This window comes from Takifugu flavidus, chromosome 13 (assembly GCF_003711565.1).
Source record: "Takifugu flavidus isolate HTHZ2018 chromosome 13, ASM371156v2, whole genome shotgun sequence".
In the NCBI taxonomy this organism is placed as follows: Eukaryota; Metazoa; Chordata; class Actinopteri; order Tetraodontiformes; family Tetraodontidae; genus Takifugu; species Takifugu flavidus.
In genome coordinates, this window is record NC_079532.1 from 10,957,147 (window position 1) to 10,974,589 (window position 17,443).

At 49.4% G+C, this 17,443-nt stretch overlaps 4 protein-coding genes across 6 annotated transcripts; 3 read left to right on the plus strand and 1 right to left on the minus strand.

Annotated features, from left to right (window-relative positions):
- Positions 1-65: 65 nt before the first annotated feature.
- On the plus strand, positions 66-4,937 carry lcat (lecithin-cholesterol acyltransferase). Its single transcript, XM_057052387.1, has 7 exons — positions 66-637; positions 1,670-1,826; positions 2,197-2,312; positions 2,396-2,491; positions 2,590-2,814; positions 2,936-3,131; positions 3,685-4,937. Exons 1-7 carry the CDS (start codon positions 484-486, stop codon positions 4,055-4,057), a joined length of 1,317 nt encoding a protein of 438 aa, XP_056908367.1. The 5' UTR covers positions 66-483; the 3' UTR covers positions 4,058-4,937.
- Positions 4,938-6,219: 1,282 nt separating this feature from the next.
- pla2g15 (phospholipase A2, group XV) lies at positions 6,220-10,968 on the plus strand. Its single transcript, XM_057052391.1, has 7 exons — positions 6,220-6,618; positions 7,144-7,300; positions 7,751-7,869; positions 8,087-8,185; positions 8,305-8,529; positions 8,972-9,084; positions 9,226-10,968. Exons 1-7 carry the CDS (start codon positions 6,471-6,473, stop codon positions 9,625-9,627), a joined length of 1,263 nt encoding a protein of 420 aa, XP_056908371.1. The 5' UTR covers positions 6,220-6,470; the 3' UTR covers positions 9,628-10,968.
- Positions 10,246-13,618, minus strand: usb1 (U6 snRNA biogenesis 1). 3 transcript variants are annotated; one of them, XM_057052443.1, is made up of 7 exons: positions 13,341-13,618; positions 11,875-12,014; positions 11,457-11,700; positions 11,271-11,324; positions 11,084-11,189; positions 10,716-10,796; positions 10,246-10,637 (listed from the first exon to the last, which is right to left on the minus strand). In XM_057052443.1, exons 2-7 carry the CDS (start codon positions 11,984-11,986, stop codon positions 10,530-10,532), a joined length of 705 nt encoding a protein of 234 aa, XP_056908423.1. In that variant the 5' UTR covers positions 11,987-12,014; positions 13,341-13,618; the 3' UTR covers positions 10,246-10,529. The 3 variants fall into 3 exon arrangements, with proteins under 3 accessions (XP_056908423.1, XP_056908422.1, XP_056908421.1); XM_057052442.1 differs by lacking the exon at positions 13,341-13,618 and adding an exon at positions 12,442-13,007 and having other exon boundaries at positions 11,457-11,640; XM_057052441.1 differs by lacking the exon at positions 13,341-13,618 and adding an exon at positions 12,442-13,007.
- On the plus strand, positions 13,100-17,384 carry znf319b (zinc finger protein 319b). Its single transcript, XM_057052333.1, has 3 exons — positions 13,100-13,426; positions 14,037-14,153; positions 14,241-17,384. The coding sequence occupies exons 2-3, from the start codon at positions 14,149-14,151 to the stop codon at positions 16,072-16,074; spliced, it is 1,839 nt and encodes a 612-aa protein (XP_056908313.1). The 5' UTR covers positions 13,100-13,426; positions 14,037-14,148; the 3' UTR covers positions 16,075-17,384.
- Positions 17,385-17,443: the final 59 nt, after the last annotated feature.

Sequence of the window (17,443 nt, forward strand, 5' to 3'; positions counted from 1 at the left end):
AAGCTTCTGCTGTTGACTCCCCATTCTGCCTCTGATTGGATTATCCTGATTTCAACCCACCTTCTGTGTCACTCCTGACAGCTAAAAACAAGGAAGGCGGAGAGGTCTGGCCAGTTTTTATGGGGGGAGAACCTCGGCTCGCCATCTTTAAACCCTAAAATCCTCTCCGACAACTCCTGGCAGCAGTGACTTTATCGTTGAGCTACAACAGAAAGTGTTACAAAATGCAAACCTCTGTTTTAAATGTATTTTAAAGTCAAGTTTAATGTAAAGCATCAATCATCGTAGCATTATCTCCACGATTTGAGGCCGTAAACAGCTGCTTGTGTCTGGGAAGAGTCAATAGTTGAGCCGCTTCCCGCCGCGACACGTTTTATTTGTCCTCGTGTCCACGTGAGCTTGATTGACCAGCCAGCGCGCTCGTGGGCTGCGGTGAAAACGCCGAATCCCCGAAAGGTCGATCACCAAACATCTGGAGGAGCCATGGTGTCCGGGAGGCACCTCTGCCCGCTGTTCCTCACCCTCGCCCTGCTGGCCTGTCAGCACTCCTCCGGCTTCTGGATCGTCAATGTGGTTTTCCCACCTAACGCCAGACCCCAGCAGGCTCCCAGCAACAGCACTCCACCAGTGGCTATCGGTATGTCCGAGGAGCAACTTTTATTTATCAGTAAAAAATATGAAAATCGGTTTGTTGCACCTTTCTTAGTCGAATTAAGCTTTTAAAGACGCTCCCTGGGGTCCATGCAGCAAAAGATCTCAGAATTTAATTCATAACCTCAGTAGTTGGGGGAAAATGTAACATCAAAGCCAGAGAAAACATACTCTTAATAGAATTAAGAGGTTTTTGTCGCGCGCAACTGATTTACAAAGTAGCCCTTGGTCACAGCGTCACGTGACTAAATTAGTGCGTTGATACGCTCTGCTACACATTTACTTTGGGGGGGTTTACAACAAATATTTGCCTGCTAAGAGCTCAAACCCCTGATACCAGTGCTGGTGTCCTAATGCTGGAAACAGAAATGAACAGTACTGGACAACATTATCACCTAGCATCTTCCTGCAAAGTCTCTCTTTATCATGTCTGAACGTGTTTTTACTAATTAGGACAAATGGAGAAAATGTGTTTCATCACAAACTTTGCACGGCAGCTGCAGGATGCGTTACTGCCAAATGCTGGACCCTCTGTCCCAATGTTGAGTCAACAACCTACCCACTCTCTGTTACACGATCCATATATGCTAACCTGCTTCAGCGTTATAATTGATTAACTTTGTGAGATCAGGCAAAAGCCAGTGATCTTAATGCAGGTCCGATGGCCTCCTCCCACAGCTTATGACTCAATGCTAGTGAAAAGGTCGTTGGCGTTGTGGGATAAACACGGAGGCGAGGTCCACAATGTCTGCGTCCTTCTGGTACCAGTAAATCCACGTAGAAACCTCCACCTGGCAACGACCTGCATGTCTGTAAAAACAAAGAAAGGTCAGGGTTCAATGAACTCCAAAGGTTCTTGACACTTAAAAAAGCTGTAATTTGTCAGCCGTGTGTGCAGTCTGAGCTACACAAAGGCCTTCGTATGGACCCAGATATTAAGAATTCAGTCACATGACGAAGGGTTGACCAATATTTTAGTATTTACACTCTATTTGCATGTTTGTGTCCACCTTTCAAGTACCTGGGAACTTGGGGAACCGTCTGGAGGCTAAACTGAACAAACCAGAAATAGTTCACTGGCTGTGCTATAAGAAAACGGAACACTGGTTCACGCTGTGGATCGACCTCAACATGTTCATGCCCATCGGCGTGGACTGCTGGATCGACAACATGAGGTAACGGGGGCTGCCTGTACCTGTGTAAGGCAGGTGTGCTCACATTAGAGCAGAGGGTGGGTCACACGACGCCCACCTTTAATGGCGACATTGCTCCGTAGGAGTGGTGTTGGGTAGATGAATGTTCCCTCAGTTCTGTAACATTCCGTAACACAAGTCCAGTCCTCAAGGGTTGCAGACGAGCCGGCTTTTCTGTCCTACCAGGCTTCCTCCAGTGAAGGTGGGATCCCAGGTGAGAACAGTGTCTGCCTGGTGGGACCGAAAACCCGGCTCGCCCGCGGCCCCCCGGGACTGGACCTGACCCTGCGGTGCAGTGGTAGTTTGACCTGACGGCGAGAGTCACGTTTGTGCCACTGTGTCCTCGATGCAGACTCGTTTACAATAGGACATCTCGACGCTCGTCGAACTCGCCGGGGGTGCAAGTACGAGTGCCGGGGTTCGGGCAGACGTTTCCCATTGAGTATCTGGACTCTAACAAACTGGCAGGTGTGAATTCCACAGTCGTTTTTAACTTGGCGTCATAACTCATTGCTTTGGTACATTTCCATACCTCCCCAATGGCCTTGCAGGTTATTTCCACACCATGGTGCAGCAGCTGGTGAACATAGGCTACACCCGTAACCAGACCGTGCGCGGAGCGCCGTATGACTGGAGAATGGCCCCTAGTAAGAGGCAAAACTGCATCTTCAAGATTAAAGGGGGTTTTTGGGGGTTTTTTCTTGCTTATTTTGGTCTGTAAAGGCTTCTGTTTCTCCTCACACAGATGAAAATGAAGAATACTTTTTACAGCTGCAGAAGATGGTAGAGGAGATGTACGATCAGTACCAAGAGCCCGTCTACCTGCTGGGACACAGTATGGGCTGCCACTACATCCTTTACTTCCTTAACCACAAGCCACAGAGCTGGAAGGACAAGTACATCAAGGGCTTTATTTCTCTTGGGGCTCCATGGGGTGGGGCCGTCAAAACACTCAGAGTGTTAGCTTCAGGTAAAGCAACAATATATTTATGCCCGTGACGAGTAAAAAAGATTTTAGTGAAACTTGAAAAATGATTATTGTCTTTACTATCCATGATGGTCTCAGTTGAACGTAACTAAGATCTTTGTAGGTGAGAACGATGGCATCCCGATGATTTCCAACATCAAGATCAGGGAGGAACAGAGGATGACGGCAACTAACCCCTGGATGCTGCCATCTGACAAAATCTGGCCAAAGGACCACGTGTTCATCTCCACACCCACCTTCAACTACACCAACCAGGACTACCACCGCCTTTTCTCTGATATTGACTATGAGGACGGGTGGTAATTATTATTAATCATTGTGGAATCGGTGGCCAATATCTGTCAAAATGCAATCACAATGCAGCGTGTGCTCACGTGAGCCTAGTTTCCACTGAGAGCATCTGAGCGTCCCTGAAGCGCCACGGCGTTCCCCTTCTGAGGTCCCGCGGAAAAATGGACATGGAGAAATGAATAATTAAAGTGGAAATGACACCGCACCTTATTTCTACACGGATACAAACCAAGAGTAGAACAGGCGGTGGGAAACGGCAGGTTTTTTTTGGGGTGAATGTCGAGTTAATTATTGTAGGTGCTTTCTATTTGGTTTGGATTGCGCAATCTCACGGGAGTTGTAGGTCTCTACTTTTGCCCCACGGCGGTTCAGACACGCATCCAGTGGGCGAGGGTACGCACCATCGGTTGAACCCTAGCACAGCACAGACTCTTGAGGTGGAAACTGGGTGTACGGCTGTAAAGCTAACTTATAAATTCAATATAGCCATGAAAAGCAATGCAGTGTTTGTAGGAAATCCAATATCGTTCTGAGTCCTGTCATTTATTCTCTTGCTTCCAGGTACATGTGGGATGACACCAAGAACCTCACCAGTGATCTCCTCCCCCCAGGCGTAGAGGTGTGGTGTATGTACGGCGTGGGGATGCCGACTCCCGTCACCTATGTTTATGACCATGGTTTCCCCAACACTGACCCGGTGGACTTTGTTTACGCTGATGGGGACAACACTGTGGACAGCTTCAGCATGGGCCTCTGCAAACGCTGGATTGGGCAGCAGGACAAACCTGTTCATATCACAGAGTTCAGGGGGTTGCCCCACCTTGATATTGTTTTCCATGATAAGGTCCTCAGCGTAGTCCAGGATATTCTGGAGGGAAAGTCAGACGTTCCGAAAGAGATTGATGTCAGAACAAGAAACGTGTCAAATTCTTAGACTGAAGCCGCAGCCGGATGTGTCCTCATTAACATCTGCCCATGTTGAAGGAGGCAAATCACCCCTTCCTTGACACTAAAGGCCAATAATACGTCTCAAATCAAGTTTTACCAAAGACCTTTATCAAAGGGCCGCATGTAAGTTTGTAGCCAAAGCTGGGGCTGCTATCAGATTGTTGGCTGTGGTATCCCTCCGCCGCTCCCTGTGGGTAGAGGTTGCCACAACAGCTGCATCTGACCGATGTGACGTCTCAACTACATTTCTTATTGCCATAATGGTGGTGCTAATGTTGTTACTTTTCCCGCTGCATCTCAACTTTATGCCGGGGAAACGGGCTCTGATGTGCTGCTAATTTTAGCATTAACGATTTTTTTAACGAATTAACGATAATTTAATAACGTACGAAGCTGTGGCTCAGCGTTAACTGGCACCCTGGATGCTGAAGCTCTACTGACCTCGTGATTGGTAGATCGTGGGGGCGTGGCATCAGTGGGCGGAGCTACACATGGGCGGGGCCACAGCCTAAAACACTTAATATTAATGTCAACATTTTTGAGGAGCTGGACTACTGTTGTCCGTGATATATGAAATTAACATGATTCCTTAATGTCTGCTGCGCTATCAGGGCCATTTTATCATTACTTTAAATACATTCTGCACATATAGTTCCTTTAAAGTCAAAAATCTTTGTTGATTATGGACCTATAACTATAGAACTGTGTCCTAGTGAATACTGCGCAGTATCTGGCTACAAAAGGAGCCACTGGTGCAAATCCAGTCCTGGTGATTTCAGCCTGACTTGTACAATAAGAGGATGTGGCAACACTGTCTGTCTTTATTTTATATTAATGCTCATAATAAATGCTTCCATATTCCTAAAGCTGCAGCATTTATTTGAATTCCGTGTGAAGTTTATCTGCTCCAAAGCACCCTGGACTACAGCTCCAACTCCTTCAGCCAATAACTATGATAGTCTTATCTTAAGTTAAGGTTGCTAATGATATACAGCAAGTTTTTGACTGATGTATTTCTTATGACAGGGCGTTCTCATGTCTCAGACATATAAAGTTGATTACAAGAGTTACTAACCAATCTTAGTAATTGCCACAATTACATAGATTTTTAAAAACCTTTTTTAGTAGAGAGCTAACAGACACATCAACATTATTTTATCATATATGTGTCACCAATTATGAAAAATCTGATTGTTATACATAACTAACCAATGCATATTTGTATGGATTTATGTATTCACTGAACCTCGTCGTATGTTCACATTATAAAAACGTTAATATTAAAGTGTTCATTCACCACTACTTATACTACAGCACATACTTTATTAAATACGAACTTTGCACACCATAGTTACATTGCAGGTTATGTTTTACCTTTCTAAAAAGAAATACAAATTGTGCTATGCTGTTTTTAATCCTGATTATCAAAGATATTTCTAAGCTACTTCGTGATTTTTAAAACCAGATAAGAGATATGTTGCAGATGCGAACGAGGATTTAACAGTAACGTAAGATCCGAACATGTACAGACCTGAATCCTAAAACTAACTATATGAAAAGTGAGTATGAGACGTCACTATTTCTTATTGTGAAGCCTCCTGTTAAATTTTTGAAAGTCCTCATCAATCTCGACTCTACCTCAGGGCAGCCCAAACTCAGAAAAATCACTTTTGCAAATCAATAAAAGAAGATAAACTGAAATATCACACAAACAGAAGTCTTCATGCCCTTCACTGTCACACATGTGGTCATTTATGTTGTGTCCAGTTCTTTTGTTCAGCTGGACCTGGTTTTTGGGGCACAGCTGCCTTCATAAGACCTCACGGCTCATCAGAGCAGAAACGAGACCCATGAGATGAGAAGAACTTCCTGAAGACTTGAGAGACTGTAGACCACAGCTTCTTCATACGGAAATGATAGAGTCTGCTGAGCTCCTACAAACCATGAATGAAGCAGAGGAGAGAGGTTGGGACGCGCTCCAGTCGACCATCCTTTCACTCTTGGATCGATTGCTTCTGCCTGGCGCGCCGAGCCTGTGCTGCGGATCGATTGCTTCTGCCTGGCGCGCCGAGCCTGAGCTGCGGATCGATTGCTTCTGCCTGGCGCGCCGATCCTGTGCTGCGGATCGATTGCTTCTGCCTGGCGCTCCGATCCTGTGCTGCGGATCGATTGCTTCTGCCTGGCGCGCCGAGCCTGAGCTGCGGATCGATTGCTCTGCCGCTCTTTCGTCACAATCCCGTGATCATCATCTTGTGCACTCGTCGTCACGTCGAGTCATTTGACGAAACACGAAACGACAACAACAACAACAACAAAAAAAAGCTTTAACAGATAAAAAAAAAAAGAAAGCCCGTTTGTAAAGGAGACGATTAGCTGTTGGCCATGAGACACAGGCAGCCATGGCCGTTTGCTACCGGATGACCGCCTTCTCGTCGCTTTTCCAAGCGTGTTTGCTGTTGCTGTTGCTGGGTCGGAGCAGCGGGAGACCATCGGAGAAATGTGTCAGCGGTTCCTCCTGCCAAGCCACAAGACCCCCCGTCGTCCTGGGTGAGTGTGAAGCACTCGTGACGGGATTAACCGTGGTCGCCGCAACCAGTTGCACAACTGGAGCAGCCGGAGACAGAGAGCACCGGGGATGGGTGATCAGCCTCCATCTCCCGGGGAAGCTTTTCCTCCTCTTCTGTTATTTAACTGCATCCTTCGACACATCGGCTCCTTCAGACTTGAGTGTCGTGACGTCACAGGACTGTTTATGACCAATAAACTGTTTGTTTTTCTTTGTTTACCCTCTATGCCATCATGATTGCAGCCAGTATAGCTCCATCTTTGATGGCTTTTCTTCCATCTCTCTCTCTCTCTCTCTGTCTGTCTGTCTGTCATAAGATCTGATCTCCTGTTTGTGTCACCAGTGGAACTTTATTACATTAAATTTGCAGCTTTGTTGCTTTGTGCTGCAGCGATTGTGGAATATTTCAGTCGTTTCTTTGATTGTTTTTATTCACATATCAGTGGTCAGAGAAGGGCGCCTCATCGCATCGTGACTGTGTAGACGTGTCTCGTTGCTTGTTGTAGTTCCTGGAGATCTGGGGAACCAATTGGAGGCGAAGCTGGATAAACCCAGCGTGGTCCACTACATCTGCTACAAGAAGACCGACGCTTTCTTCACCCTGTGGCTAAACCTGGAGCTGCTGGTCCCCGTAGCTATCGATTGTTGGATAGACAACATCAGGTATGTTCTGATCGACCCGATCGATTCATCTGACTCAAAGTCTCCAGATTGATTGTCTGATTTCCTGCATTTGTTGCATTTTTTGTTGCGTCTTTTTGCACCATTAGCAGCACAATGTAGATTATGGGTTATGGGTTCAGTGACACCAGCAGCTTTCTGTGAACCTTATCAACCTGGTGTGGACACACTGACCTTTGATCCACTCAATTCAAGACGATGACGGGAGCCAACTGTGAGATAAAGCAAAGTTTTCGCTGCAGGTCGACCTTAAGTTCACATCCGGGCACCAAAATCAGTTCTCCATCTTCATGTGATGAAAAGCAAAACTGAGCTGGGGAAGTCGTGGCTCCACCAAACACAGAGATTTGAGGCTTCGCTAGAATTCCCCCTTTGATCGTGTGTGTGTGTGTGTGTGTGTGCGTGTGTGTGTGTGCGTGTGTGTGTGCGTAGGCTGATCTACAACGGGTCCACACGCGCGACCTCGTCCCCGCCAGGCGTAGACATCCGGGTCCCTGGCTTTGGAGAGACCTTCTCGCTGGAGTATGTCGACCCCAGCGAACGCAGCGTGGGTGAGTCGATCCTCTCAAGCAAAACAAATACCTGGCTGAGGTGGGGGGGGGGGGTTCCCCTCCCCCTCCTCCAACCTCCGGTAAACCCACCCCAGCGCGTTTGAGCCGCGCCGATGATGAACGATCTCAGCTGTAGCAACAGGTTCTTCATCTCCTTGGGGACCAGGAAGCTAAAATGGTCCATTAATGTGCCGTTTTCCCCTCTTCTGGGTTTCAGGCATGTACTTCTTCACCATCGTTCAGGCTCTGGTGGACTCTGGTTACACCAGAGGCGACGATGTCAGAGGGGCCCCTTACGATTGGAGGAAAGCTCCCAGTAAGCAGCCATGCAGGCAGAAACCTAAACTCTCCTTTCAGAACACTGCTGCCTGGCCGCCCTGATGAATACACATCTGCAGGTCATGTCAAGCTCTCTGTTGTTGTTTCTAATCCCAGATGAGAATAAAGAGTACTTCCTGCGGCTGCAGCATATGATTGAAGAGATGGCGGAGAAAGCAGGCGGGCCCGTGGTCCTGGTTGCTCACAGCATGGGCAACATGTACACCCTCTACTTCCTCAACCAGCAGCCGCAGGCCTGGAAAGACAAATACATCAAAGCCTTCATCTCTCTGGGACCACCGTGGGCGGGGGTGGCCAAGACCCTTCGTGTGCTTATCTCTGGTAAGAGGTGGGATCTTAGACTGGTTTACTGGTATTTGGGGCGGCACCACCGAACGTGAAGGCTCTTGTCGTAACCTTCTGGTCAACCAACACCTGCTCACCAATTGAGATTAGCTTCAACGGCTGCCGCCATGTTGGGACGCGGCGTCCGTATCCCAGTGCTGAGCGAGCAGACACGTCTTCTGGAGTTAAACATCTCATTCATCCCTGTGAGCCCGGCGAATGGGAATCTTGGCGAACATTCCCGGCAGTGTGGGAATGTCTCTCTTTTGTTTTGTGGACCTGTGGAGCAGGTTTAAGTGGTCTGTCAGGCTGGTGGTTGGTTCCTACACGCGCACGGCGTGCGTGCGAGCTTCAGGCACCCTGTCACACTCGCCAACATGTGGTTAGGAAGTGTTCAGTTTCACTTCCTTCAGCTCCGTTTTCTTTTCCCCCCACACAGGTGACAATAACCGCATCCCTGTGATCAGTTCCGTGAAGATTCGCGCCCAACAACGCACGGCCGTGTCGACCTCCTGGCTGCTGCCTTACGCACACACCTGGCCGAAGGATAAGGTCTGCGCGGTTTCGCCTCTTACAGACACGTTACAGCGGCGCGTCCACGTGTTTCTGTTGCTGGTTGATTGACGCGTGACGTCAGAAGTGCTTTGCTAGGTCAGGAGCTCAAGTGTGGGGGCTTTTGTTTCCGCCCGTCAGGTCTTGGTGCAGACGCCCACGGCCAACTACACCGTGCTGGACCTCAAGCGCCTCTACGCTGATATCGGCTTCCAGGACGGCTGGATGATGCGCGAGGACACGGAGCCGCTGGTGGCGGATCTCACGCCCCCGGGCGTGGCCGTCCACTGTTTGTACGGCAGCGGCCTCTCCACCCCCGAAGCCTTCCGGTACTCCGACAAGTTCCCCGACGTCGATCCCACGGTGGTGTACGGCGACGGCGACGGGACGGTGAATCTGCTGAGCGCCAAGCAGTGCGGGCGGTGGGCGGGGCGGCAGAAGCAGCCGGTGGTGCTCAAAGAGCTCCCGGGGAACGAGCACGTCAACATGCTGCTGAACTACACCACTGTGGCTTACATCAAGAGCGTGCTTCTCTCTCCCTGACGTTTACAGCCTTATTTCACGCTAAGCTTATATAGACTGTGGGGAAAGTGTTGGATGTTATATCGCAATTACAGAATCAGTGTTTTTAAATTGACTTAGCAAATGGAATTATGCAGTAGATTTGAACTTGTCTGCTGGTAGAGTGCTCATGTTTGTAAGGTCATTTTTGAGCCTCACATTTCTAAAGGTTTTATCTTCTAAACTTATGCTATTATATCGGAGATCGGGTCAAAGACCAGAGATACGCTGTGTGTGCCACATTCTGAGGACCAAATCGGCTTCAGATGAATCATTTTAGAGATTTTTTTTATTGATCGGATGTTTGATCCTGTGTTTAATCCCACCTGTGCAAGTTTGAACTTGTGTCATTTGGTTTTATTTTCTTTTTCAGACATCTGAGCTGCTTTAAGAGCTGTTTCTGCGTCGTGGTTCGCGTTTTGTGCTGGTTCAGACGGGCTCGATGAGTTCCGAGCTCTAAACTTGAAAGTCTGCGGTGCGCTCGGTTCCTCTGTGCACCAAATGTCTTTAAGCTTCACATGTGCGGCCTTCTGCAAAGTAACTATTTTTAATGTTTCAGACTTAAATGGAGAGATGTTTACATGAAAGTCCAAGGAGTCATTTATTTTAGGAGGATCTTTAATGAGCCTGTAACCTCTGCACAGTAGATTATTTATGGATAAATAACCAAAAAAACAAACCCAAAGCAACATCTAACTGTACAAAACTGCATTGTTGGAGTCTTAATGTGCCATTTGTTATTTCCTACATATATAACCCAAAAAATGAACATGAACAGCATCTTCCCGGCATCAGCAGCAGGTTGACGGACGTCTTTGTTTGGACTCTTTGTCTGCTGTGGTGAAAAAGGCCTCTATTGTTGTGGACCAGTGAAACTCAAGGCCTCACGGCTGCAGAGGGAAGTGGAAAATCCTGTTTCCTGTCCTGCAGCGCAGCTCCCTGCAGTCCAGCCTCAGCAGAAAGGGCCCCTCCTCACAGCCGTCGAACACACTCTGACAGTCAGATCAGGAGAAAAAGAACGGAAATTAGAACATAAGGTGACAAATGAGTGTGTCGAGAAGAGCCCGTACCTGCAGCTCCTTTAGACACTCCCTCATCGGTTCCGTCATGTCCCCGACACACCAGGCCAGACTCACGTGAAAGGACGGGTCCTGTTGAAAACACCGTCGTTTCTAGGAATTCTTTTATATTTGTGAAGGCAAATCAATTATTTTAAACCCATTAACAGTAGAGAAATCTGCACAGTGCTTTGAAAAGTAGTTAAAGTGATTCTAATTGTATTTTTATGCTTGATTCAATTAAAGGTTGGGTTGTTAAAAACTGTTTTGGTCAAAGTTCTGCTCTCTCAACGGTGAACGTCCCCACGTATAAATGACCAAAGACTTCATTAAGGATCATATCAAGGTGTCAAGAGTTTTCACATTTAATGGGACGTCACCTTATAGAACGTTTCCAGGAGGAATTCACTCATTGTTCTGTCCACGATTTGGACCAAGTCCAGCAGCTGCGCGTGTCCCGTGCACACTTCCATTCCTAGAAACGTTCTGCAAATTGCAACACAAGAAAAGTGCACATTCATCCATCCTGGATCGCTTCAGAGGAAACAAAGGGCAGGTTTCTTCTACCTGGTCCTGTCGGCGTTACAATAGACCTTCAGTCTCTCTGCTGAACAGCAAAACCTTTCAGAATTAAAACAATAGGCAGGTTTTTAGTTGCTGCCGTCAAACCGCATCAACTGCGTCAATGTTCTTAATCCATCGAACCCGTAAAACAGGATCGACGTTTCCAAATCTTGTTTTGTATTGTGAAACCTTTTGCGGAGCGTCAGGCCGGCCCTGAGGCTCCGTGTGAAGGGCTGGATCCAGTGATGTCTCAGCACCACCGTCTGGGACACACTCAGGTGGAACTCCTCCTGGGGGCTCAAAGCCACGCCGTGAGCCTTGGCTACTGACACCATCTGGTCCAGAAGCTCGACAAACTCCTCCTCAGGTTGGTCTGAAGTGGAGAAGAATGACGCACAGTATGCAAGCAACGTTACACACCTGGTAAAGTCACCTGGAAGCTGGAATATGTAAACAAGAAGGATTTTAGCACCTAGCTACTGCAACACTGACATATTTTAATTAGCTGTGGGTGTTTATGACACGTTTCTCTCCTATTTTGAAGAAAAAATACAAGGTTCATAGCAGATGAGAAGCTGTAGAGGGGGGTGACTGTTGATGGACTCACATGGGAAATAAACATAGGTGGCCCAGTTTCCTCGCTCGTGTTTGAATGAGCGGATGCGTCCACCGTGAAGACTTCTGTCTTCGGTCTGAGGGTCCAGCTCCTCAGGGAACATGGTCAACAGGCATCCAGGAAGGGGCAACCTGCAGGAAACAGTCCAACCACAGTCACAGCAACCACACATTTGATTCCACCTTTATTAATAATCTTTGAAGACAGTGGATGCATTTGGAAATATATGGAAATGGAAAGAAAATCTGATGGTTTACTGGATTTATGTTAAAAACCAGAACCTGATTTTACACCAGTGCAACAATTTGTTCCAGTTTTGTTCAAATGGATGATTTTATTGATTGTAAACAGGACCGAAGATGATGGAATCCTCCCTTTTATAATGCCAAGAAGGGAAAACACATAATTGGTGGGAAACAGGTCAGATGGGAACGAACATAACTCATCTTTGCATTAAGACTTATTTAGTTCCCTTGAAAGATGTTTTGTATTTTGCCACATTGTTGGTTTTAAAATATATATATATATATCTTGGGGCCCCGAGAACACATGATGGACCTGGTTTTAGGAACTTCGCCTTGAGTTTTGGGTTTCTTCCTCGCCGAACAACCATCGTCTTCCTCCGCCGGACGCTTCCCTTCTTGAACAACCGCATCGTTTTCTTCCTCTGAGCTACTGCTGTAGCCAACTAACATCGTAGACACAAAGGTCAAGTTTATACCATACTGACATTTATCGCTCCTCTTTTTGTTTTTGCTCCTAAACCATCGGCTTTCGCTCGTCACTCCGCACTTCCGCTGTAAACAAACCCTGTCCCAAGGTCCTCCTGAAACACGGTCCTCCTTATTTCTGTTCCGCCTTCAACGGTACGTGAAAGGTTCCGTCCTACATGTGACAGTCTTTTGCCACTTAGAATTCACTGAAATATCTTAATACCTTAAAAACCATATATTTGGTGTAACGCTTTTTGGAAAATGTCACATGCTGAACTGAATATACTGAAATAGTTTTGGGTTGTTTTTTATTTACCTTTACTTGCTTAACCGTGGGTGACAATAATGTAAAATAACTATATTTAGGAAAATTTAAGAGCGTATCAATATTAGTTTCAACCAATTTTACAGTGTTTTGTGACAGCGTAAATACACTTGCTGGTGTATCTTGTTGCGCGTGTGTGTTGCGAGAATGCCCGTGAATTATTGGTGTATTCATGTTCCCGTGCGCGGGCAGCGGCTGCAAAGCTAGCGGTGGCTAGCTAGCAATTCATTGAAAAAAATGCAATATGCTTTCGCGGTCCAAGGTAGCATTGGAGTAAATGTATAGGTAAAACAGCTGCATTGTGTGGCTGGTTTGGAGAAACCTAGGAAGTCCTTTTGTTTATTTAAAAGAATGGCAAATGCCAAGTTTTAAGCAACAAGAATGCATCCGAGCACCGTTTTCGGATGAGACGGAAATACCTTAGGTTATAATGGGGGGAGCAATTCGCTTTCTACGCTTGGATCTATCATCGTCAAAGCCTAAATAGGCTCGAGTGAATGCCTGGGTATGTCCACGTGGAATTCTCCTGCCTTTTTACGCGCATTGGTAACCGACAAAAGGCGAAGCTGCAGTAGTCGGTTGCTGCTAGTGCTAGCCTGCTAACAGTAGCCTTTCCCTTGTCATTCGGCTGCGCTAGCAGCGACAGCTACGCTTGTCTAAATAGCAGCGATCTTTGCCTGCAGTAGAATAACGTTGTGATGCGCAGACGCTGCCTCTTATTTCCTCCCTCTCTCTCTCTTTTCAAACCGCGAATCGTTGAACATTTGCATCGGATTTCTGCAGAAGCGCGGTGATGTTGGCCAGCATCAAAAATTACAGCTCTTAATGCTCTGTTTGGCGTGTGAATAGTAATGAGTCCTGTGTTTTTGTGTCAGGGTGCTCCTCGTGTTTTACGTTGTTTACCAGCACCTTTCTGTCCTTATTAGTATTTCCCATACGAATGGATTTGAGCTCACCCGAACCTAAATTGTTGGACACTGTAACCAGCTGGCATCAACCCTGGGGGGAAATGGGAATTAAATATGACAGCGGTGTTTCTTCCAAAACTGCACGCTAAGCACGCTGCCAACATACTATTGCTCTAAACACAATCTCCCCCCCACACACACACACAGATGTCAGTTCAAGAAGAGAAGTTTCCCACGTGTGTTTGACATCGGCCCCGTCGTCGAAGCATCGGCTCCGGCCAAACGCATCCTCGCCTGAGCCTCAGCTGCAGTCGCTGGAATGGAGTGAGTATTTGGTCTCGTTCTAGTGAGCTTCCTCGGAAGCCTCGACTGATTAATCACGCATCCCCCCCCCCCATCTTTGCTTCTCAGCTGGGCCTCGCCGTCCGCCAAGCTGAACCCCTACTCCCGTGCCCGCATGACCGAAGCCTGGCAGCAGCACGCGCTCGCCGCCCCTCAGGTCGTGCACACCATTCCCCCGGGGACGGAGAACGCGCTGGGCTGCGCTCTGTATGGCATCGTCGTGCAGCCGGATCCCACGTCGTTGCAGCAGCAGACGCAGCAGCACGGGGGCAACCAGCAGCACGGGGGCAACCAGCAGCACGGCCAGCAGCACCCCGCCCAGACCCAACAGACGTCGCTGCAGGTGGGGCCGGAGAGGGGACACAAGTGCGGGGCCTGCGGGCACGATATTTCCCACCTGGCCAACCCGCACGAGCACCAGTGCATGGTGACGCAGGACCGCTCGTTCCAGTGCACCCAGTGCACCAAGATCTTCCACCAGGCGACGGATTTGCTGGAGCACCAGTGCGTTCAGGTGGAGCAGAAGCCGTTCGTGTGCGGGGTGTGTAAGATGGGCTTCTCGCTGCTCACCTCGCTAGCGCAGCACCACACGTCCCACAACAGCGGCAACCCCATGAAGTGCTCCATCTGCGAGAAGACCTACCGGCCGGGATCTTCCGGCAGCCTGACGCCCAATCCAAACAACCCCCAGCCGGCCGGCAGCGACGGCGCCTCCACCAGCAGCGGCTCGTCCATCCTCCCCTTTCCGTCGGCTCGGGACCGACCCTACAAATGCTCCGTGTGCCAGAAGGGCTTCAAGCACCTGTCGGAACTCACTCGCCACGAGCGGGTGCACACGGGGGAGAAGCCCTTCAAGTGCGACACCTGCGACAAGGCCTTCAGCCAGTCGTCGCACCTGCAGCACCACCAGCGCACGCACAGCAGCGAGCGCCCGTTCAAGTGCGCCGTCTGCGACAAGAGCTTCAAGCACCGCTCCCACCTGGTGCGCCACATGTACGTGCACTCCGGCGAGCACTTATTCAAATGCAACCTATGCGAACTGCACTTCAAGGAGTCCTCGGAGCTGCTGCACCACCCCTGCCACCCGCAGGGCTCCCGCCCGTTCCGCTGCGCGGCGTGCGGCAAGGGCTTCAAGCGGCCGTCCGACCTCCGCCAGCACGAGCGCACGCACTCCGAGGAGCGCCCCTTCCACTGCGACGAGTGTCAGATGAGCTTCAAGCAGCAGTACGCGCTGATCCGCCACCGCCGCACGCACAAGGACCCCACCGATCGGCCCTTCAAGTGCAACCTGTGCGACAAGTGCTTCATGCAGCCGTCGCACCTCCTCTACCACCAGCACGTGCACGGCATGGACAACCTGTTCAAGTGCGCCTCGTGCCAGAAGGAGTTCAGCCAGTCGGGCGAGCTGCTCACGCACAAGTGCGGCGAGACGGCGGGCGCCTCGCCGGACAAGCCGTACAAGTGCGACATTTGCGGGAAGGGCTACAAGAAGAGCTCGACGCTGCAGCGCCACCAGAACGCCCACTGCCAGGAGAAGCCGCTCAAGTGCTCGCTGTGCGACCGCCGCTTCGTCTCCTCCTCCGAGTTCGTCCAGCACCGCTGCGACCCGTCGCGGGAGAAGCCGCTCAAGTGCGCCGAGTGCGAGAAGCGCTTCAAGTACTCGTCGGACCTGAACCGCCACCGCCGCATCCACACGGGGGAGAAGCCGTACAAGTGCGAGCACTGCAGCAAGGGCTTCAAGCAGCGCGAGCACCTGACCAAGCACCAGAGCACGCACTCCCGCGAGGGCCAGTTCAAGTGCGTGTGGTGCGGCGAGCGCTACAGTGACTTGGGCTCGCTGCAGGAGCACACGGTGCAGCACACGGCGGACGGGGGCGGCTACGTGGTGCCCCAGTGCATCTGAACCCCCCCCCCACACACACACACACACACACACACCGATGACACTCCCGTCCTCACCTTTGTGTCCAGCCCGTTTTAACCTTTACGGTCCCGATAACGCGTTTATTACTCCAGCAATACAGGATGCATTTCTTACTTCAGCGGGAGGCCCGGCGGCCGGTACCGCTGCCGGCCCGTCTGCTCCTACACGGCCACGCGGTTCCTTATGAACGGCCCCCCCCCCATCGATGACGCAGAAGAATCACTCACAAAATTGTCCGACTTTAGTTTCGATCCATTCCCGTTGCCACGGGAGCGAGTCTTTAAAGAGCCCAGATGTTCCTGTGTGTTCCACTGAATGAACAAGTTCTGGACCAGTTGGTAGCACAACTGGTCCTGGATGGGGAGGAGACCCCCCGGTTATACCCCCCCCCCTGTACATATTCTGCTCTTCTCCCCCTGGAGGAGGAGCTATTTCTTAAAAACAACCAGTAAGAAATGTTTTTGTATTGTTGCTACTTTTTACCGTTGAGGAACCTTCTGTTGTTGTTTCCTGTGGTCCGGCGGCGGCTGACCCGACCCGACCCGACCCGACCCGGCCCGACCCAGCGGGCTCCGACCCGGGACGAGTGCTGCCCGTACTGGCCTGTCCGGGGGTGTTTTGCAGGGTGAATCTGTATTTAGTGCTCATTGTTTTGTTTGTTTTTTCCATGTTTAAAAGTGTGTGTGAGCGTCTGTGTCTACCAGATTCTAAATGTGCTGAAACCACCTGAAATGTTCGCGGGTTTGCCCCCGGGGACAGTTTTTGTTCCCCCCCAGCCTCCCCGTCCGCTGACCTTTGGGCGCAGTATTAAATTTGGTCCGTAGTTCTTCTCTTTAACTTCAAATTCTTTCCTTTGAGCCATAAAATCTCTAAATTTGGTTTTATATATTTTTCCCCCCCTCTTGTATTTTTCTATTTTAACCTTAAAGAATCTTGATTTAATTGATACAAATTAGTATATAAGACAGAGCAGGTCAGTTAAATCCCACCCAGTGGAGGGGGCACTGGCGCCTGAGGCCCTATTAATCATTAGATAAATGTGGTATTGACTCATTATTGGATGTATGTAGACCAACACACGTGAAGGTTTAAGTAGAGGTGGTTCAGGGGCACCGCTCAGGCGGATCTCACAACGTAGTCGGGAATGTTGCGACGATTCTGTACGGATGAAAAGCTTCCAGTTGCCACGGAAACGTGAGGGCGGAGCAAAGACTTCTTACATGTTGCTGTGACGGGTGGAAGCGGCTCGATTCTTTCCAACCAATAAAGCCGTCAGACTGGTGTCTCTATCTGCTGCCTCCTGGTGCTTCTTGTACTGGGCCTCAACTGATGCTGCCCCCCCACTCTC